Source organism: Piliocolobus tephrosceles, chromosome 2 (genome assembly GCF_002776525.5).
Source record: "Piliocolobus tephrosceles isolate RC106 chromosome 2, ASM277652v3, whole genome shotgun sequence".
Classification (NCBI taxonomy): domain Eukaryota; kingdom Metazoa; phylum Chordata; class Mammalia; order Primates; family Cercopithecidae; genus Piliocolobus; species Piliocolobus tephrosceles.
This window is the reverse complement of record NC_045435.1, coordinates 100636919-100660669: the sequence shown is the minus strand read 5'-3', so window position 1 is coordinate 100660669 and position 23751 is coordinate 100636919. Positions and strand designations below refer to the sequence as shown.

At 41.5% G+C, this 23751-nt stretch overlaps 1 protein-coding gene across 2 annotated transcripts in view; it reads right to left on the bottom strand.

Moving 5' to 3' along the window:
- ETV5 (ETS variant transcription factor 5) overlaps window positions 1-23751 on the bottom strand; it is a 61605-nt gene that overhangs the window by 4586 nt on the left and 33268 nt on the right. For both annotated transcript variants that reach the window (XM_023187668.2, XM_023187667.1), the window contains exons 8-11: window positions 13334-13593; window positions 11944-12003; window positions 5094-5162; window positions 4746-4915 (exon numbers count right to left, since the gene is read on the bottom strand). In XM_023187668.2, coding sequence (XP_023043436.1) covers window positions 4746-4915; window positions 5094-5162; window positions 11944-12003; window positions 13334-13593 — 559 coding nt within the window. The remainder of the gene's footprint in view (window positions 1-4745; window positions 4916-5093; window positions 5163-11943; window positions 12004-13333; window positions 13594-23751) is intronic.

The following is a 23751-nucleotide window of genomic DNA, read 5'->3' as shown; positions in this document are numbered from 1 at the left end:
CCTAGAGATGGAAGAATCCTAGCACTTTAAGATTGCAGAGGGCTTGGCTAACATCCCAGAGGATGCAGGCCCTCTACTGTTTCTCCACGTATGAATTATTGACCAATACCCATAGACCATTAACATGTTGCCATTAAGTGCTATGGTTTCTGTAGCAGTCAATAAGGAATAATTAGAATGGTCATTCTTGAAACATTAGAAACACACTAGTGAGTTGCTAATGGGCCAGCAGAGCAGAAGTTCAATTCTAATAAGATTGGAGGGGGGCTGGGAGATGTTTACTTATTGCAGCTCACGGACTAAGGGGGAATCAGATCATTTCAGCCTGCTGCCATCCAATCCCACGCTCCCAGCAGACTTCCAGAATGGACATTAAAGCATGTAGCACCATTATCCACTTAATGAAAAATTAACAGGGCTTTCTAAACAGTTCTGAAATGCATTATATCCAACCCAGTCCACCTGAGGTGTGCTGATAGGGCAATATAATTGGAGCGCTGGGCAAAGAAGCCTTATAGCAGGAAAACTTCCTAGTAGAGTTTACCCAATTATCACGGCAGCCAAGCAATTTCTGTACTCAAGCATATCAACTTCCAAAATCCTACTTATGAGAATGACTGTCAAGGTAGGAGAATAACCCTGAAAATGTGAGTTTTACTCAGAGGTTTTCAAATGTATGCAAACCATGGGTCAGGGGTCATGTTTTGAGCATTTTAGGTCAGTTTTGGAAACTTAAAAAAAAAAAAACAACAAAAAACTATATTCCTTCAATATTTTACTTTTATCTTCTGAGATGAAGTCTCTGTCACCCAGGCTGGAGTGCAGTGGCATGATCACGGCTCACTGCAACCTCTGCCTCCCAGGCTCAAGTGATTCTCTGGCCTCAGCCTCCCGAGCAGCTGGGATTACAGGTGTCTGTCGTCATGCCCGGTTAATTTTTGTATTTTTAGCAGAGATGGGGTTTCACCACATTGGCCAGGCTGGTCACAAACTCCTGACCTCAAGTGATCCACCTGCCTCAGCCTCCCAAAGTGCTGGGATTATAGGCATGAGCCACTGTGCCTGGCACCTTCGATATTTTAAAAGCCAAATGTTAGACACGGAGTAGGAGGCAGAGAGAAAACAGCATTTCACATAAACCTTTTCCTTAAAGTATCTGGGCAGAATGAAAGCAACATCTTCTAAATTCAGGATTCTAAAATGACCTTTAATAAAAACCAAAAATTATCTGATAAGAATGCATCTCTCTTAATTACAATAATAGCAATGATTCTACTCTGCCTTGCAAGAAACCCTATGAAAGTTCAATTTCTGTTCAACTGCTTCATGTCCCCACAGGAGACACCATGTCTTGGGTCTCCTCTTTTCTCCATGTGGTACCCACTCAACTCTACCTTTGAAACAGCCAAAAAGGCGAAATTAACCAAAAATTACATCCTGGTTAGAGAAGATAAACATTTAAAACCGATAGAAATAATGGTAAGAAGAGAAATCTGCTAACCTAATAATATACATCATTGTACCCTGTTCAGAAATGCTTTATAAAACTAATCTTTAACTGCTGTCTGCCACAAGTGACACAGGAAAATTTCAAAGAAGCCCAGCCTCATTATTTTACTATGTTAAGGGGTGGAAAACAATCTTTGAATATTCTTCAACTTCAGCGGCCACCTCTCAGCTGTCACTTGCATATGCAATTGCTTACTGGAGAAAGGTTTGGTATATGCACAGATTTCAAAGCAGCTCTGGTAGCCATAGTTACTGACTCATCCTCTCGGGCCAGAGCCCTGTGATTCTGTAGCCCTCACCACGGCTGTTCCTTCTACAGTAATGCATGGTGCGGCTCAGCTCCAGAGCAGCTGGGAATTAGGGCTGCCCCTCTTCTGGGATTGGGGAGGCAGGCAATAGCTTGTCATCAGATCTTTCTTCTCTCTCATTAGTTACTTTGGTAGCACATATCTTGAGGACTGAGGCTGAAGGAGTTAACGGATCTACCTATTCCTCTTCCCCTTAAAAGAGAGAGCAGCCACAGCCCAGGGAGTGGCTCTTTCTAGCAGCCCATCCCTTCAAACCTCCCAGCAGCAGTTATCTGCCACATGTTCAACAAACAACCCTACCCCCCAAAATATTCATTAATGCAGATTCACAGTTAAAATGGCTCCAGATTAAAGCCGAGTCAGTCATAATTGAGAGGGTGCTAAGCTGGATGACTATCAAAAGACATTTGATTAGGGGGCCTGCCAAAACGCAGTTCTAAAACCACAATTTCCATGCACAGTGTAATGGATATTATGGATAATTACCCAGAGTGCACTACTCAGCCACACAGCTGCCTACAATTACGTCCCCAACAGCTTCCTCCTCCGCTTCACCCTTCAAGCTCCCCCATGACGACTTCTTACAGCTTTTTCCAGAAGCTGGTATCTTCCTGACATTAACAAGAACAGGGCCCTCACAGGTATACAAGGAAGGGCGGGCGGGAGCTCAGCAAATGTCACCTGTCCTGAGGCTAACATGCACATGTGGCACCCAACTGATCCTGCGTGAAGAGAAAGGAACATCTGGAGCTTAGGGAAAGCTTGGGGACTTCAAGGTGGGGTGGAAAGCACCATTTCCTGAAGAAACAAAGCTGCCCAGTCAACCGAGGGAGGCTCAAGGACACCACAGGCTTCTCACATGACTTGGCTGCCTGGCATTTATGAGCATTCTGTATTAATATTAGTTTCTTTATTAAGTAAGAAAGCAGGGGCCCTTTGCCATCTGTTCATCATTCTCTATGCCACTGGTAGGAGTGCAGAAGATTCAATAACAGCTTTACCAAGGGTCATAACCAGGTTTACCTGCAGCTGGACGGCCTGTGCTTAGGCCCGAGGCAGTGGCAATAAAATAATAAAAGCTCCTGTTTGTGAAACAAGATAGATCAATAAGGGCTGCCCACATGACAGAACTACTTTCAGAAAGCCTCAGTGAACCTAGGTGACACGCTTTTCTCAAACTTCACATAAACCAGGCCACGTTATTCAGAAAGCAGTGAGCAGAGGCATGGGCCCACGTGGGGTGGATGGCTCTCCAGGGGTGCTAGAAGCCTGAAGCATGGCTCTGCTTCTACATAGCAGGAAAAAACCACGTAGGCACTAAACTAACACAGTGGCACTCAACTCCAGCTCTGAAGGTAGACTGAACCAAATAGAAGCTGTTTAATTAGTCCATCTAGAGATGCTGACACATTTCCATTCTCGTGAGTGAATATAAAACAGGGAACACATATGCGTATCTTGTTTTCTAATTGCCTTTAATGAAGTCTGCCTTCTATCAATCAGGATTCTTCATAAATTTCCAATCCATATATTCTCCTCCTTTTCCTATTTGAGCCATTAGACCACTTTCTTCTTCCAAACCAAGTCTCAGGTTGCTACGTCCTCCTGTTAACCCCATGCCAACGTATTTCTTTGGTGTGCTAAAGCGAGCCCTAGAGTTAACTGAACACTGAAAACAGCAATTCTCGTTCAAATGCTTTCTAAGAGTGTCTAAGAGTGTTGTTCCCAATTTAATTATACCCAACCCAAAGATGCCTTTTGATCTGCTGGTTTAATTTATATGCCTAAGAACATGCTACTAAAAGAAGCATATGTCAGTTTTTTTGGGCAGTTATTTCTGTTCCATTTATAATCTCTCTAGATTCTAAATCAAACAGAAATTAAAAATCAACCCCTTTAGAATATGCTATACTGAGAGCCTGATTTAATTTACTTTGTTATGTGATATTCAGGAAAGGGATTCTAGGGTGTGTCTTCTCCATTGAAGAAACGGTACTGGTTCTGTCAACAGAGTTATTTCCGTTCTAGGCACAAACACAGTAACAATGTTTTTTTCCTATTAAAATAATTGAGGTTTGTATCATCTCTCAACTACTCTATTATGATGTCACATAACACACTTTTATTTTATTTTTTTGGACACAGGGTCTTGCTCTGTCACCCAGGCTCAATCAATCCTCCCTGCCTCAGCCTCCCAAGTAGTTGGGACTATAGGCACACACCACCATGCCTAGCTAATTTTTTTTTTTTTTTTTGTATTTTTTGTAGAGATAAGGTTTTGCCATGTTACCCAGGCTGGTCTCAATCTCCTGGGCTCAAGCAATATAGTTGCTTCAGCCTCCCAAAATGTTGGGATTACAGGTGTGAGCCACTGTGCCCGGCCATAACACACCTTAAAAAAAAAAAAAAAAAAAAAAAATCTAAGCTCATTAAGATTGAGTCACCTCCGATAATTTTATTTCTCCAGGCCACAGCCATTTGAAATACACTGTGGGTAGCTGTATCCTGTAATATATTGTCAAAATGTCATACAATATGTTCATGTAGCCTCAGAGACAGACTATGGCCTACAGGGGCTAAGACCAAAACAAGTCTGTATCATTGAAACAGTACTTGAAAAAGACTTTCCAAGAGGGACACCATATCCTATTTGAATATAAGACTTCATGATCTTGCTCCCTAGATTTTGCAGAAGTGTTACAAATACTTTTAATGTATTCTACAGTGGAGAACTCTGCCTGTCCATGCATTATAAACTGTCCCATTAATAGGAGGGATACTGCCAAGCCCAGTGGCCAGGCCAGAATATGAATGAGAAGGAAGAGCAGACTTGACACAATAAGAAGCCTCAATGGAAATCTAAACAAAAAACACCATCATCAACAACAACAAATCAAAACCCATCTGAGTTCAGCATCCAGTGCATACCTCTTCCGGTTCTATCAGCTTGAACTCCATGCCTCGGCCTGTCCAGGCAATGAAGTGGGCATTGGCTGGGTCATCAAGAAGGGTGACCAGGAACTGCCACAGCTGAAGGGAACCTCGCCTCTGGTAAGGGGGCCCCTCTCGATACATGGTAGGCTCCTGTTTGACTTTGCCTGTTTAGGACAAGGACACATCACACAATAGCTTAGTCCTAAGTTTCTCAGGTGGTTGGGACAAAAAGGAATTATTCATGCTGATTTAATCACTGGACTTGGGAAGAGAGTCATGGCTGAGGTGTTCTGACATCTGCCAACCTCTACCTGGCAACAAACCTTGGATGGGGCTACTTACCTTCCAGTCTCTCAGGCACAACACAAGTGTCGTCAAAGTATAATCGGGGATCTTTTTCATATGAAAAACCTGAAAGAGAATTTAAAAAGAAAGACTACATTGCTTAACAAATTCTGTGTTGTACTAAAAAACTATGGATGTAAGGACTAGAGTGGGATCCTGTCATTTCAGACCCTAAGTCCTACTGCTGTATGTATGACAGACGGAATTTTCAGGGACTTCGAGAGGGCTCAGGCATTCCGATTCTGATGTAATCACCTGCGCCTCAGTCAGAGCCGCATCAATTCCTGCTTTTACAGCTAAGGCTGCGGGGAAGTGCTGAGTCACCAGGACGTTCCTTCACATTTTGCTTCTGAGGTCTGCCTGGATCAATGTTGCTCTGACTAAGCCTTTACATCTGAAAACACATCTCTATTTCAGTTGGCCTAGCTGGATGGATTTGGTTCATCTGTACACAGACCTGCCATTTTCCTTTTAGCTAAAATTAATTTCAACCTTTCCTATAAAGTCATCCAAGCTACTCACATACCTCATTCAATTACGAAAGAACTTGAAGGGTAAAGAGTGTTGCCAAAATGAATAAAGACTTGGGCCTGTAGAGGATTTCGAAAGCAGTATTGGAGGTATTATTACCAGACACCGTGGAGAGGATCTGAAAAGACTTTCTAGCAATGAAACAAACTCATGGTATAGATGACAAAATAGAGGTCAAGAAGGAGGAACTGGCCCAACAACACGTGCAAAGGAAATAAAAGAAAAGAAGGCAAGGCAAAAAGTTAAAGGGCTCAAGAAGGAAGGATGCCCTGACAGTCTTCCTCCACAAACCCCTAATATACATTCAGTGCTAACCCCCATGTCACTAGGCACCCTGTCAAGATTGGTTTAAATCAAAGCCAGGTAACAGGTAACTTGGATGGGGGTCCCATCCCTCCTTGTAGTTTAGCCTGTGTCAAGGTGTAAGGTCTCCAGTGTATATTCCTTTACCAGCACACATCTTAGGAGAATGCCCCAGGGCTCCTGTCTGATAAGCAGTGCTTCCCTGTGCTCTGTTTTCCCTTCAGTTCCCCTGGCTCATAGTACAGGTCTATGTGTGTTGGATATGCAGTATGGGCAGGTAGGTGAAAAGGCTCTGCAATGAAGGACTTTCATTAGAGTCTGAGAAGGATTCACTACGACTTGAAAAATCCATGAGGCTGGGCATGGTGGTGAGCAATTATAATTATAATTCCATGAGCAATTATAAGGATGATTGCACCTGTAAAAGTTCAAGGGTTCTGAATGAGGATAGGCATAATAACAAGTGCTATGTGGCTTATGGAGGAGTAGGCAATAAGTGATTTTAGATCGGTTTGTTGAAGACAAATAGCCTGTAATCCCAGCACTTTGGGAGGCCGAGGTGGGTGGATCATGTGAGGTCAGGAGTTCGAGACCAGCCTGGCCAACATGGTGAAACCCTGTCTCTAGTAAAAATACAAAAAATTAGCCGGGCATAGTGGTGGGCGCCTGTAATCCCAGCTACCTGGGAGGCTGAGGCAGGAGAATTGCTTGAATCTGGGAGGTGGAGGTTGCAGTGGGTGGAGATCACGCTATTATTGTACTCCAGCCTGGGCAACAGAGAGAGGCTCTGTCTCAAAAAGACAAAAAAAAAAAAAAAGAAAGAATAAAAAGAAAAAAATAAAGAAGGAAAAATCCACGAGTAAAGGTGCCAAGATATAATTTTGCCATTCTTTGTTTCTTCAGTCAACCCAGATCAAGTAGCTTCTTGGCAGGACCAGCACCATTTTTAAGAGGCCTGGGACTGAAGAAACTCTGCACAACTGAGACTGTTTTGAGGTTTGTATTATTCATTTTTTTCTCAGCCCTAAGCATTAGTTCTCTGTTGCTTAAGGATATCAAAGGAAGTCTATTTTATTGACATTTATATATTATTTAATCCACTAAGTATTTATGCCAGGCATTGTGCTAGAAGGGAGTCAGTAGCCAGGCGAATATAGACTTGGTCCTTGTTCTCATGGAGCCTGTATCTCAACTGGGGGAGAGAGATAATAAAGGAGAAAAAGAAACAAGAGGTGGCGCAGCACTGATGGACCCCAGTCAGCTGTGCGATCTTGAATAAATTAATCTCTGTGCTCCAGTGTCCTCATTGCCGCAGATAATTCCTACCTTATGGTGTTGTTATGAGAGTTTAATTGAGTTAGTATCATTCAACTGATCTATTTCTCTATCTTCATACCAGAGTGCCAAGAGTAGCTCCTGGTACATAAGTGTGTAATAAATGATAGTTAAAAAAATAAACAGTCGTTGTACATTGTGTTGAGGGCTATTAAGAAATTAACTGAATAATGTGAGAGCTTGATCTTATATCCTCCATGAAAGATTCTAAATTCCTTGAGGACAAGGATCGTATCTTGGTATCTTAGTGTCCTCATGGCACCTTACACATAAGCACTAAATAAATATTTGAATAAATGAGAGGTTTTATAGTCTTCATTAAAAAATATTTAAGAATGTAATGCTAACTTTCAAGTCAGGGATTTAATGACTCCTGATACATTTGTTTTCCGATTTGGCACTCAACTGACTTTTATGACAAACTGGTATACTCTGTATTACCAAAAAGACTTTCATAATCCACTATGCTTCAAATATTTTGCCTTGTCTGCCAGAAAGCTATGTATTTCCCGATCTTCCATACGTATTTTGATATTCTGGTGATGTTTTAATGGTCTTATTATAAAGTCATTACAAGTGAACTACTTCAAAGTTTACGTATCTGTCAAACTTGCCATGTTATTTTTAGAGTTCTTCTCCTCTAAGGTAATCACAGTATGTAGAAAAAAAATACAACCACCTACATCTAGATGAAATTCTCGGTTTGGTTTTCAAAACTAATCAGATAAAGGTCTGCCTATAAGAAGTATCACTTTGGCGTATTTTGTGGTTTCTAGTCATCGCCACATGCGGTCCTCTATACCATCTGGAAGATACTATTGGTTTAAGTAAAATTTAAGTCAGTTGAATTTGAGCCAGCAGTTATATCAGTTGTGGCCACAATCATCTCATCACTCAAATAAAGGTGGCAGGAAGGAAGACCTGTTTGAGGAGCAAACTAGAAACGAAAGACTCAAAACGTTATTATGCAAGGATTCCAGGTGAACACTTAAGGCAGGATGGCTATCTTAGCAATCAGAGATGCCAATCAGAAACACTTGTTTCATTAACTGTTCCACAGGCATCTGTGGTCAAGCCTGTATAAGGATAGGAAAAGCATGTCAGGGTAATTTAGAACAATTAAAAATGCTGGATTCTTTGAAACTAACTTCTTTGATGTGTGTGAAGTCAGGGAAAGGAATAGGAAAGGGTGGAGGGAAAACACACACAAATGCACCAGATAGTCTGTGTGTAGTAAGCAACCCAATGCCTTGCTAAAAATATTTCCCTTAAGAGCATGCTCTTTCCTAAATGTTGTAATTATGCAAAATGTTTTCCTCCCTCTCTTCCCCGACTCCCTCCTAGTTTGCCTGCTGCAGACATCAACTGCTTTTGTAGAAACATTCAGGAACCTCAGAGAGCCCCAAGCAGCTGTGCCCATCACAGCCAGTGTCCGGGAGACAGCTCTTCCTTTCCAGGGCTCGACACTCACTTAGAACATCACAGGATACCCAGGGAAACAACACTCGGTCTCCCATCTAACCAAGTGAGTGCGAAGCAGCTACCCATAAAAACGACTCTTATGAACCAATCACTTATAAAAGCCACCCAGTGCTTCATGAGTATCAGCTCCTTTGACTTGCATTTAAAATGACAGACCAGTGGTTCCCAACCTTGGATGCACACTGGAATCACCAGGGGAGCTTTAAAAACTACTAAAGCCTGGGTCCCACCCCAGAATTTCTTATTTAATTGCTCTGGATGAAGCCTGGAAGTCAACATTTTTAGAAGCTCCTCAGGTAATTCCAATGTTTGACCAAACTTGAGAACCGTTACTACTCAGTAGTTCTCAAACTTGAAGCTGCATCAGCATCTCCTGCAGGACTTGTTAAAACAATAGACTGCCGGGCCCCACCCCTGGGGGTTCTGATTCAGTAGGCCTGGGATGGGTTCTGAGAATGTACATTTCTAAAAAGTGCCAGGTGACGCTGTTGCCACAGGTTTTGGGAATCACACTGCTTTAAATCTTTAGGGAGAAATGTATTTGAGAGAAAGAAGACATACATCTGGGGAAGGTGTTATAAAAAAACTTCCCTGTTTCAATGTTTAGAAGGGAACTCCTCAATCCACCATCCCAAGTTAGCCTTTGCCCAGAAGGGTAACTTTAAGCTCTGAGCCCACCTCTTCAGGCCTTTCATGCCCCGCAAGCATGATCTCAGTCCCTACCAGGGCTCCTTTCCGTCAAACGAGCCCATTGATTTGCTACTGTCATTCATTTATGCAGGAGATTAAAAGCCCAATTATCCTCCCCCAACAAAAGGCTCCCTTCTTCCTTTTGATTCACATCTAATGACTTCTTTAGAGAAATCCTAAAATTTAAAAATCTGTGACAATGCACTAAAAACAACAACAAAACAGACCCTCACAAAAACCAGCAGCGGATGCCTTAAAAAATGTCATACCTCCTTTTACGCAGAAATTTCAGAAACTTAGCTTCAAGAATCAAGAGAACAAGAATGTTCTAGCTAGATGAATGTTCACAGAATTTGAGAATAATCTGGAAGTACCCACTTTTCAGCAACAGGTGATTAGCTAAATGCATACTCATGCAATAAGTACTGTGCAGCCATTAACGAGGAAAATCACAGGGGAATGATGGGTGCTATAGAGATGACATTGGCTGTGGAGTATGGAAGGAGATGAAGAGTATGGGCTCTGGAGCCACAGGGCTTGGCTTAAGAGTTCTGGCTCTACTCTTACAGCCACATGCCCTTAGGCACATCTTTTATCCTCTCTGAGTCTCAGTTTCACTACCCTATGGGGCAGATAGAAATATCTATCCCTTGAGAGGTTGAGGAGGGCGGATCATGAGGTCAAGAGATTGAGAACATCCTGGCTAACATGGTGAAACCCCGTCTCTACTAAAAATACAAAAAATTAGCTGGGTGTGGTGGCGCGTGCCTGTAATTCCAGCTACTTGGGAGGCTGAGGCATGAGAATCACTTGAACCCGGGAGGTGGAGGTTGCAATGAGCTGAGATGGTGCCACTGCACTCCAGCCTGGCAACAGAGTGAGACTCTGTCTCAAAACAAACAAACAAACAAACAAAACCAGAAATATCTATCCTATAGGGCTGCTATGAGAATTCAACAACTGAATTTATGCATGTAAAGAACACAGAACAGTGTCTGAAACATAGTAAGTGTTCAATTTGAGTTAATGACTATTGTTAAAAAAAAAGACTATAAAACAAGGAGTCCTGTATGATCTGTATAATTCTATATTTACATATGCACAGCAAAGATTTAAAGACTATGTAGCAAGTTAATGGTTATCTCTGGGCAGTGAGATTTAATTTTCATCTTTTTGCCTATTTGTATTTTCTGAATTTTGTGTAATTAGTATTTGTTGTTTGTGCTAAGAATAAGCTACAAAAGTTTGTATTTTAAAGAAAACTAGGCCAGGCGCGGTGGCTTACTCCTGTAATCCCAGCACTTTGGGAGGCCAAGGTGGGCGGATCACGAGGTCAGGAGATGGAGACCCATCCTGGCTAACACAGTGAAACCCCATCTCTAGTAAAAATACAAAAAATTAGCTGGGCGTGGTGGCGGGCGCCTGTAGTCCCAGCTACTCGAGAGGCCAAGGCAGGAGAATGGCGAGAACTCAGGAGGTAGAACTTGCAGTGAGCAGAGATCACGCCACTGCACTTCAGTCTGGGTGACAGAGCGAGACTACATCTCAAAATAAACACAAAAAACAAAAAACAAAACAAAACACATAAACTAGCTCAAAAGCAAGCTCCTCCAAGAAACTGACATTCTAGCTCCATTCTGACTGCTTCCTTAAAGCCATATGCTATGGAACACTTATGCATCTTATTTGTTCCCAATTACTTTCACCCTAATTAGTAGGTCAGCACTAATAAAGGCAAAGTCACAGGCTCAACCTTGCCCACTGCTCCTGCTCCTCATTAGAGTGAGATTATCTCAGAGACTTACTACTGAATTGAGTTGGTCCCAAAGGGATTAGACACAAGAACTTGAGCAGACAACATACACCCTTGATATAAAATGATCATCTTCACATAAAAGTAATGTCAGGATATGTGTCAAGGTTGGTGAAGAATACCTTCCATTTCCCTCCCATGTTAAAAGTGGCAACCATTTATCATATAATAATAATTACAACGAAGAGTTACCCACCCCGAGAACTCAAACTAAGTAAAAAACCTAGAGACACATTTTTAAAACTCTAAGACATCCTTGGACCCTCACTGACATAACTATAAAACGTATAAAAACCACTCTCACTGACATAACTCCTAAATTCCAGTTTAAGCTGATATTGTAATATAAAGATAACCTCCATTTCTGGAAATGTGGAAATATGGTGGGTTTGTTTTTTCTCCAAATTGTCTTATCCTCTTAAAAAGTTGGGGTCATTGCTAATGAAAATGGCAGCCCTCACAGGGCTCAGGGGCATGCCTTAAGCCCTGCCTGCAAAATAATTGAAGATTGCAACCAATTAGCATAATATTCATGAGCTAAGCAAGGTTTAATCTATGATCTCAAATCTTAGCCTGGAAACTGAGCAATTTTAAGCTTGAGTATTATTCAAGGAAAGAAAGAAAGAGGAAGGAAGGAAGGTAGGAGAAAGAAAGGAAGAAAGGATAGGAGAGGAAAGAAAGCAGGCTCCTTACCTTCATGGCTGCTGGAGAAATAACCCCCTCTCATGTAGGATGACTGACAGTTAGGCACTTCTGAAAGGAAAGCAAAGGTGGACACAATCCTGTCAATAGTTTCTGCAGCAGAAGCAGCACATCGGTCAATTGCAGCTCTGTGGTAAAGCCCCTAAACACTCTGGGGTCATGTCTTTTTGGCTTTGTCCTGGGAAAGAGGTGCCATACCAATAAGCAAGATGGCAAACACCACAACCCACTATCTGAAAGGCAGGCTCTCCTAATCAAGGGTCACGGGAGGAAAAAAAAAAGATGTTTCACTCTCATTGTTCACTCATTTTAGCAATTAGTTAACACCAAATCTGGTGAAAGAGCCAATGACAGTGGAAAAAATATTAGCTTTCAAAAGGCCAAGCCTGGCTTCTTATGCCATGCTGACTCCTGGGTGTTAGAGTGGGAAAGGGAAGATGACTGCTTTAGATCTTTCCCAATTTGCTCCCCTTTACTCCTGGTGGTCACATCCAATTCTGCTCCAAGAGGTGGGAGTATTTTTAGGCCAAAGGGATTAGCAGACCTGAGGTTAGGAAGCCAGGACTAGCATTGGAAGGGGGGTAGAGGATTGCAGTTTGGTCCATTTTTGCCATGCTGGGACTGTCACATTGAAACCAAACCACACTCAAATGATCCCTTCTTCAGGCATCATGTTATCAGTGTCCATCGAGAGGAAAGACAGTAAGTTGAGTTATGTCCACGTGGGATGAGCCATCACCCTGGTAACACAACTTGGGTCAAAGAATTACAGATATGGTAACATCTGTTGAGTGTCTTGCTTTAAGGGAGTGGAGTGGGGTGCAAAACCCATCAGGACAGATCAAAATGTCAGTCGTAAAGGAAAAAATGTTGCTGTTCATGCTACTCCTGAGAAAAATACATCAAAGCTTTCGGCTGATGGAAATGTTTACACACAGTCACTACTTCACATTTGGTAATTTTTCTGTCATAAAGGAACAGGTCTCTCCCTTCTGCCTACCTCCCCAGCATTTCCCATAACCACCTGGTACCTGAATAGATCAATCTACGTATTATCTCAGAGAAGGTCAAGAGCAAATTCCATCCAAAACCGAACCCCAACACTCTTCAAGCTTGGACTCAGAGATGTACTTCATACCACTTCTGAATGCCTACTGCACTTCCTACCACTTACATACCTTTTCCATTTTGTTTTGTATTCTGTTGTGCATAAACACGTCAGCTCTACTAGCTCCTAAGTTATTTGAGGGCAATTCTTATAAAAATTATAAAAAATTCTTATAAAAATTCCTGTCCCCAAGGCCCTGCACGTATAAGACACTGAATAACGAGACAGAAGAAAGCAAGAATGAAGCAACGAATAGCACAATTTGATGCTGACCTGAATCGACGCAGTAATCCCGAGGCTCCTGCTTGATTCCCATTGGTGACTGGAACCCGTGTGCTGGGGGCCCTGGCATGCCCGGGACCCCATGTTCATAGAGTGGGTCATGGTATTCTTGTTTGAATCCCTGAGGGGGCGGGGGAGCTGCAGGGACAATAGGCTCTGACATTTGCCGATGGTAACTGGGGCGATTATCTCCAGGAACTCCTGGCTGAGGAGGGAAGGGGTGGCAGGGTTCAGACAGTTGTCTCTGAAATCTGTAAGAAGAAAGAGGTTTTCGTGGTGAACAAAGACTTGATGAATACCTACTATGATCGAGCACTGGGGACTAGAAGAAGTTCCAATTAATGAAATTATTTGCAAGATACTTAATAATGCTTATTTCTGGACATTTTTACCTTCCTCCCAAAATTACATTGTGTATTTCGAAGCTCTTGAGTCAGGAAGTGGCAAAAAAAAAAAAAAAAAAAAAAAAAAATCAAAGCAATGATGTGGTAGCCTCTTTGTCTTTCCTGTATGTATGCTGTATGCACAGTCTATCTGTATAGATGGGCCAGATTATGTATCTGAATATATGAGACCAATTCTTTGCAAATAGTACTAACATATACATAAATACTTGTTCACTAGTTCATCCATTCTCTCACCTACAGATAGAAGGAATTTTTAAAGACTGAATACAAACTAATCAGTTAGAAAATGTAGTTAAAAAAAAGAGAGAGAATCCCATTCATAGTAGCAATAAAAAACATAACATTCCTAGGAATAATCAGGAAACGTATAGGCCATATAAGAATAAAATCTTAAAATTGTTTTCTGAGGAAAAGAAAAAAGATCTAAGAGAAGATATTTAGGACTTTGAAGCTATTGATTCACTGAAAATTAATCTGTAAAAGCAAATGCCTTCCCAACTAACTTGACCAAATGATTCTAAACTTCATTTTGAAAGGACAAAAGGACCCACTAGCTATTGACATATGTCATAAAACTACACTAATTAAAACAGTAATACAAGGAATTGAGAGATAGGCAGATCAAAGGAATTTAGTGGCAAGCCAAAAACCGTCAAGTATATTCCAAAATTTACTACTTGTTAAGGTTAGCATTTCAAATTAGTTGGGGAAAAATACCCCATTTTATACAGATACCAAAATAAATTTCACATGGATTAAAGGTTCCAATATAAAAAGTGAAACCAGGCCAGGCATTATGGCTTATGCCAGTAATCCCAGCACTTTGGGAGGCCGAGGTGGGCAGAATGCTTGAGGTCAGGAGTTCAAGACCAACCTGGCCAACATGACAAAACCCCATGTCTACCAAAGTACAAAAAAAATTGGCCAGGCATGGTGGTGGCTCACGCCTGTAATCCCAGCACTTTGGGAGGCCAAGGTGGGCAGATCAGGAGGTCAAGAGATTAAGACCGTCCTGGCCAACACGGTGAAAACCGTCTCTACTAAAAATACAAAAATTAGCTGGGCGTGGTAGTGCGTGCCTGTAGTCCCAGCTACTCGGTAGTCCCAGCTACTCAGGAGGCTGAGGCAGGAGAATCGCTTGAACCTGGGAGGCGGAGTTTGCTGTGAGCTGAGATTACGCCACCGCACACTAGCCTGGTGACAGAGCAAGACTCTGTCTCAAAATAAACAACAAAAAAACCCCCCAAAAATTAGCCAGGCATGGTGTTGTGCACCTATAATCCCAGCTACTCAGGAGACTGCAGCATAAGAAACACTTGAACCCGGGAGGCGAAGGTTGCAGTGGGCCGAGATTGTGCCACTGCACTCTAGCCTGGGCGACAGAGCAAGACTGTCTCAAAAAAAAAAAAAACAAAAAAAAACAAAAAACAACAACAGTGAAACCATAATATGAAAGTAAATATATATGAAAACTTACAAAACTTAGGAGTGAGGGAAAACCTGAGTATCATACCAACAGCAGAAATCATCAAGATAAACCTGGATATATCTCACTGTATAAATTTCTGTAACTTAAAAAGACACCAGAAACGAAACCAAAGAAACACATCAAACCAAGGGGAAAGAAACACATCAAACCAAATCCCAGAAACAAAACCAAAAGTAAAACTGAGGAAAAATCTCCACAGATACAGCAATCTCATTGTTGACATAAAAAGCTTTTAGAAATTAACAAAAGATGAATATCTCAAGAGGAAAAAAATGGGCAAAGGACATAGGAATATCCTTACAGAATAGGAATGGTCATAAACAAAAAGTTTAACTCATTAGTAATTAAAAAAGTAACACAGTCAAAAGAGAAGTATTTTTTGCCTTTTAGCTTGGAAGATGAGCAGGCAGTGAATAATTCTGTGCCAGGTACCTAAACAGCACTTCAATCACAGATGATGTGTAACTACAAAGATGGTCACCAATGCAGCTGTCTAACAAGGACATCAGCTATATATATTGTGATACAGTCATTTAGTTGAAAGCAACCATTAGAAATTACATAATACGTAAATATATAACGGCTTGGAAAGGTATTTTTGACATATTCAGGAAGGTTGCGAAACAGTACATAGAGTATCAAAGCTTAGCAAAAATAAAAGTAGTAGTATGGTGTCATATAAAACCACAGGAAGATTGACATTTAAATATTAACACTGCCTATCGGTGGGGTGGTTATAATTTTAGGTGAATTTCTTTTTTTGCTCATCTATAGTTTGATAATAAATATGCACTGTTTTTATAACAAGATAGAACAATAAAAACCTGTTGCTATTATTTGAGTTTCCTTAACACTCTTCAGTTGTCAGATAGATCCAGATGCATGCCAGCTGCCCTTTCCCTGTTGGGTGCGCAGTGTGGACGGGAAAGCCTGCCATCTCTTAGTAGGGAAGTGACCAAAGGCAAAGTTTCTTGGCTTTGTTTGCTTATCTGTGACACAGGGATGTATTATCCTCCAAATGCTTCTGAAATGGTGAAATACAATCATGTGTGTAAAGTATGGTTTCTGCCACAGCCGAAACCATAATTGACAGACTGGGATAGAGTTTAGGAAGGTGGCTGTGGAAGGTTAGAGATGTGTGACCCTCAGTCCATGAAACACACAGGAAGCACTAATCTATGTGTATAAAGACAAGCATTTGTGAATATATACCCTCAGGTAGAAAGTAGGAGCCAAGGTTCAAGGGAAAATAATACAATCCTTTACTATTAAGGTCTTATTCTCTACTTTTAGCTTGAATTCTATTAATTCACAGAATTCTTGAATAGCTTTAATAGTTTGAATTTGATTTGAATCAATCTGTGGGAACAGGTGGCCAGCAGATTTCTAGAACATCAAGATTTACAATCTTAAACTGAAGAGATCTGTAGGCAGATAGGACACTGTTTACATCAGGGTATAGCACAGTACAACATGCTCTGTCTTTACTACTCTACCTAAAGCAGAACGGTAAGATCATTTCATAATAGGAGAACTACTGGGCAATTTACATATACTTATCCTTTTATCCCAGACATCAAAAGCCTCAGAATCCACCTGGCCAATGTCTTAAACAAGTTTTACCAACTACTGAAGGTTCAGTGGGCTGACAGCCTTTCACGGGTCACTGAATGCCCTACAGCAGAACTTCTTCAGGTTGCTGTTATGTAAAGAAACCTTTCAATGGTTTTTAAAGAAGTGTAAATTCCCAATTCAGGTTTACACTTGACATTTAGAACATAGGCACCGGCAGCCTGTCGCAAACCTAAAGGGAATTCTTTCAGAAAAGAAAGACGAAGTTTTTTTTTTTTTAAAGACAGTCTTGCTCTGTCACCCAGGCTGGAGTGCAGTGACTCGAGTGACTTGATCTCAGCTCACTGCAACCTCTGCCTCCTGGGATCAAGCGATTCTCCTGCCACAGCCTCCCAAGTAGCTGGGATTTTTAGTAGAAACGGGGTTTCACCATATTGGCCAGGCTGCTTGAATTCCTGGACCCAGTGATCTGCCTCTTTCAACCTCTCAAAAGTTTGCTGGGATTACAGGTGAAAGTCGCAGTGCCTGGCCGATGAAGATACTCTTTTTATTTATTGTTTTTGAGATGGAGTCTCACTCTGTCATTCAGCCTGGAGTGCAGTGGCATAATCTTGGCTCACTGCAACCTCTGCCTCTCAGGTTCAAGCGATTCTCCTGTCTCAGCCTTGCAAGTAGCTGCGATTACAGGTGCCTGCCATCATGCCTGGCTAATTTTGTTTGTATTTTTAGTAGAGATGGGGTTTCACCACATTGGCCAGGCTGCTTTCGAACTCCTGACCCTAAGTGTTCCACCCGCCTCGGCCTCCCAAAGTGCTAGGATTACAGGTGTGAGCCACCGCGCCTGGCTGAAGATATTCTTAAGGCCTTATTTTTGTAAAGTGCCTAAATCTTGCACTACTTGAAAGGAATGGTAAAAACACCTTCCATTTTCTCTCCCTTTCCCCTCTGCCACTATTCCAGCACCTTCGAAGGTGACCTCCAGAAATCAGTTCCTTTGATAGCTCCGAGTCCGCATGTGCTGCTCAGTTCTGTAACCAGAGCCTCTGCAGCTGGCAGGCTGATGGCCTCACTTCCGCTTAGTGCTCATCTTCTCACCTTCCACAATGAAACTCTAGAGTTGGCCTGGTATGGCCTCCTCAGGAAAAGGTACTTCCACATGGGCACTAGCCAGCAACCTCATCCCCTCCCCGCGGCATAACTTTAAGGATGCGCAAAGCTTAGAGGCCTGTGATCTGCAGAACAGATTCTATAATTGGGATTGTTCTGTACTGGTTTGTTTTGAGAGAGCGGGAGTGGCCAAGGGGGATCTCAGGGTCACAAAGCCAGTGTATTTGGAAGAAAGATTCTCAGAGCTTGCTGCTGATAATGTCTTTTACGTGCAGAGATTAGTAAAGTCATTCAGTCCTTGTCCTCAAAATACATCCTGTGAACTTGATTCACTGACCTTCATTTGAACCCCCCTCCCTTCTCCAGTCCTTTTGAAGTATGTGAGAATGTGTTGTATACATAATACAACCACGACAAAGATGCCTCTAATTTACCAAGGCAGGCAATCACTTTCAGTGAAGGCACAGCCTGGTTCCTACCAAACCTCTTCTTCCTTCCCTCCCTCCACTCCCACCATTAGCCCAACAGAGCGCATGTGTAGGGAACTCACATTTGGTGAGCAAAGGGAGACTTCTGACTCTGAAAAATCTTAAATTCAATAGGTCACAGTTTAAGGCTTTTTCGGTGCAAGTTTATTTAAAGAACCAGTTATTTATTTATTTGTCAGATTTATATAGCGCCTTTCCTCCCACGAGCTCACCCACACTCCCAACATTTGGTTTACGTTATGAAAACCGTTAGATGCTTTTTCTGCATTTCCTTTTTGGTTTCTGCTGCCAGCACACAGAGTAAACACAATGCTTACAGGAAAAAAAAAAAAAAAAAAAAAAAGGAGAAAAGGATCTCACAAAGGCTATATGGTGATTATGGGTGCCAGGTGAAGCAGTGACCGTTTAAAGGCCAGCTGAGAAATGATACATAAAATCTGCCAAGAAATCAACATCATGCACTTAGTACTTCCGTTAAGGCTCAGGGAAGACGATGGAAAATCGAGAAGCAGCATAGCTGGGTAAGAGGCTCTGGCTGTGAAGTCAGAATATCCTGGGCTGAAATCCAACTTTTACACTTAGTAGCTGTGTGACCTCGTATGAGTTATCTAACTGCTCTGAAGCCTCAGTTTCCTCTCCAGAAAACTAAGGACAGCCAGGATACCTTGTAAAGATGATGTAAGATAATGTATATTATAAGGCCCAGCCCTGTTACAACACTGGTAAGTTCTCAATAAACATTATCTTCAACTGCCCCACCTTCTCCCCACAACTCCCAAGCTAAAATCAGAAGATATGCAAATATGGCCGGGCATGGTGGCTCAGGCCTGTAATCCCAGCACTTTGGGAGGCCGAGGCGAGCAGATTACCTTGTGAGTTCCTTACATGAGGTTGGGAGTTTTGAGACCAGCCTGGCCAACACGGTGAACTGAAACCTGTAACCGTTTCACCGTTGACATGGAGTCTCGCTCAGTCGTCTAGGCTGGAGTTCAGTGGCATCATCTCGGCTCACTGCAACCTCCGTCTCTCGGGTTCAAGCAATTCTCCTGATTCAGCCTCCCAAGTAGCTGGGATTACAGGCGCCTGCCATCACACACGGCTAATTTTTTTGTATTTTTAGTAGAGACAGGGTTTCACCACGTTGGCCAGGCTGGTTTCAAACTCCTGACCTCAAGTGATCCACACACCTTGGCCTCCCAAAGTGCTAGGATTACAGGCATGAGACTGTTGCAGTGGCTCAGGCCTGTAATCTCAGCACTTTGGGAGGCTAAGGCGGGCAGATCACCATGTGAGTTCCCTACGTGAGGTCGGGAGTTTGAGACCAGTCTGGCCAACACGGTGAAACCCCATCTCTAGTCTCTACTAAAAACACACAAAAATTAGCCAGGTGCAGTGTCAAATGCCTGTAAACCCAGGTACTTGGGAGGCTGAGGCAGGAAAATTGCTTGAACCCGAGAGGCGGAGGCCGAGATGACACCACTGCACTCCAGCCTGGGTGACAGAGCGAGACTCCGTCTCAAAAAAAAAAAAAAAAAAACCAAATAAAAGAGAAGATCTTAAGGAACTGGGAGACTATGACACACACAAGCCACACACAAATCAAAGGAACCCACTGTTTGCCTTTTCAATATCCATTCTCCTTTTTCAGAAAGAGAATGGTCATTTTTTGTCGGAGGTGGCAATGTGCCAACTTCACAATGTTTATTTTCCTGAGATACAACGAAGAGCCAGACACTGTCCCTAAACATACACCAAAGAACTCTGAAACAACTCCATAAGGCCTGCCAACATTGCTGAGACTCAAATGGGCCCACTTAAACTGTGAGAAGACATTGAAGATAAGGAACAAAAAGCATGTCCTTTCTAGGCCTACATGTTCGTCTGACTTCTCAAGATCAAATATGGGAGAGGGATGGTGATGAAACTAAGACATGTCCCCAGGATATCAGATAGTGAAAGTATTAGTTGTAGATATAATATTAATAACTTTGGCCAGGCGTGGTGGTTCACACCTGTAATCCCAGCACTTTGGGAGGCCAAGGCAGGCAGATCACCTGAGGTCACGAGTTTGAGACCAGCCTGGCCAACATGGTGATACCCCGCTTCTACTAAAAATACAAAAATTAGCCTGGCTTGGTGGTGTGCTCCTGGAATCCCAGCTACTAGGGAGGCTAAGGCAGGAGAATCGTTTGAACTCGGGACAGGGAGGTTTTAGTAAGCCGAGATCGCACCACTGCACTCCAGCCTGTGCGATGGAGTGAGACTCCATCTCAAAACAAAACAAAACAAAAAATATTACTGTGATGATGAAAGATTAGGGATAAAGGGAGCATTACATTTTAAAAACTTAACATTAAACAATGAAGTTTCTCAGTTTGCGGTATCTACATCATTTAAGGAAGCGTCCTTTAGTATAGTTTGTGTAAAATAAAAGTGATTTTTAAAAAGTAAAATTGTCATAAAAGCTAACATTTACTGAACACCTTCTCTGTCCAAGCGTGATTTTTTAAAATCCACCCAATGCTTCTATGTGGTGTCTATTGTCCTATTTTCAGATGAAGAAATCAAAGTTTGGAGAAGGTGAGTGCCTGCCTAAGGTCACACAGTAGCAGAGCAGCAATTCAACCCCAGATCTGTCAGTCTGTCCCACTCCAGAGCCACTGGTCTACAGTATTTCTACAATCGTTTTAAAATAGTCTCTGGAGGAGATTTAAATAAAGATCATATAGTCCAGGCAGCCAGAAAAATCCCATATGTTTAGAAATTAAGAAACATATCTATAAAGAACTCCAAGGTTGAAAGAAATAATAGAAAATACTTGGAGCTGAATTTTTAAAATACTGTAAATCAGAACTTGTGCAATGTATCTAAAGCAGAACTTGGATAGGGAGATCAAATAACTGATTGTCCAAACCAAGATCCTTTGGAGAGTATAAGAAGAAGCTATTAGCAATCACTTCTAGACAAGGCATAGACAGACCATAAGTGACTTGGCAAACTTCCATGTACAGTCACCCCAGCCTTAAAAGAAATTTTATATGGTTTTGTGCTTATATATTATAAAGAAAAAGGGCTAAAAATTAGTGAGCTAATCATACAACAAAAGAAGTTGGAAAAACAGAATAAACCCAAAGAAAACAAAGAATAAAGTATTTTAGTGAGAGCAGAAATCAATGAAACAGAAAACACCCGAGAGAGACTAAGTAAGGCCAAAAGCAGATCTGTTGAAAAGGCAATATATTGTCTGCCAAGACTAAGAAAAAAAAAAGTCTATATAAATAATATCAAAAATGAAAAAGACAACTACAGATGCTATAGAGATTTTAGAAAGGGCACCACAAATAACTTTATGTCAATTAATTTTAAAACTCACACAAAATGGACAACTTCTTAGAAAAATTTATTTATTTATTCAACTAAATAGAAATCCAGGGCAAAACTGTAAAATGTGAAGACACTGAGCCAGTAATTAAAAATCTTCCTACAAAGAAATGTCAGGCCCATATGGTGTTACCAGTAAATTCTTCAAAAAGTTCAAGGAATAAAGACTTCCAATTTCCCATGAGATATTCTAAAATACAGAAAGAAGACACCCTCTACTCATTTGATGAATATAACCTCAATGCTAAAACCTAGCAAGGACAATATAAGAAAGAAAAATTGTGTACTTTCTCAATCATGAAGACAGGTATGGAAGTCTTACATATTTATATCAGAAAACCCAAATTCAGCAATGTACAAAATATAATACACAATAAACAAGTTAGGGCCAGGTGTGGTGGCTCACGCCTGTAATCCCAGCACTTTGGGAAGAAGATGGGGTGGGTGGATCACCTGAGGTCAGGAGTTTGAGAGCAGCCTGGCCAACAAGGTGAAACGCTGTCTCTACTAAAAAATACAAAAATTAGCTGGGCATGGTGGCACCCGCCTATAATCCTGGTTACTAGGAATGCTAAGGCAGGAAATTGTTTGAATCTGGGAAGTGGAGGCTGCAGTGAGCCCAGATGGCGCCACTGCACTCCAGCCTTGGCGACAGAGTAAGACTCTGTCTCCAAAAAAAAAATAAGTTAGCTTTGTCACAAGAATGCAAGGTTGGTTTCATATAAATCAGTGTAACTCACCATATTAAGAAATTAAAGGAGAAAATTATTTGATCATCCCAATAGAGGCAGTAAAAGTGTTTAATGAATTTCAACCTCTATTCATGTTAAAAACTTTCAGTAAACTGGGGATAAAAGGAAGTGTCCTTTAGCTTGTTAAAAGGTAACAAGAAGCCTACTGTAAACATGATGAAACGCTAAAAACAAACCCTTTTAAGACTCAGAACTAAAAAAACCTCTGCACTCTAACCATTGCAAGAACATTATTCAGTCTGTCAAAGAAGGTTCCATTAAGCATCCATGAAACTCAGTTTCAGATCCCAAAGTGAATTTGTGCTGCATACACAACATGCTATTAACAGGCGCTTGGAGAAGAGATGCATCAGACACATTCACTTTATTCCAGGCCAGGCTACAAATGTGACTCACAGTCAAATTCATTCCTCTCTAAAAATTATTGTACTACAAAATCTGAAGGACAAAAATGAATAGCAATTTACTTTAAGGAGAGGAAGAAAAAACGAGGAAAAACAAGTATATTAAATCTCTTAATTTATCTAGCATCCTTAAGGAATTGGTAGTTTTTGTTAAATCAAAATTCCACAAAACTTAGCCCATCTCTTTAAGCTTTGAATCCTCAATAATAACCACGGAGGGAGACGCTTTTGACATTCTCAAACAGCTTAGGCCGTTTCCTCCTTCAGAAGACACTACCCAGTTGACCTTTTCCTGATGACTCCAGCACAGCACATTATGTTCTGTCAATTACAGCGTGCTAGCCTACCATAATACTGATGCCCTTAGGGGCTATCTAGAAACAGATGATTCTTCTACTACAGGAGCATTTTCTTAAATGTTGCTGCTTCTTGGGTTTTAACCTCTTTTGTTGATGTCAAGTAAATGACAAAGCAGTGTGTTCCAAAATTCTCAGAGATACATTTTTCTTAGTGGAGCTTCTTCAGTTGAATTGCAGGGCTTTCCTCAACACAAGATATAATGAGATATGGTTTAATAAAAGCCAAAAATATATGTGGCCAGTACTATAGGCATAACATAGGAATATTTTTCTAAGTTCCTCCACCCAGCACATGTAAACATCATAAATAACACAATGAGAAAACTCTCAAGATTGGGAAGGCTGAAGGAAAAAATATTTCTCCTCTTCCAGGAGCAGCCAGTCTTTCAGGGTAAGTGGAACATGTCTGAACATGTCAAATTACACATCTTTTCCCCTCTCCTTGCGGGG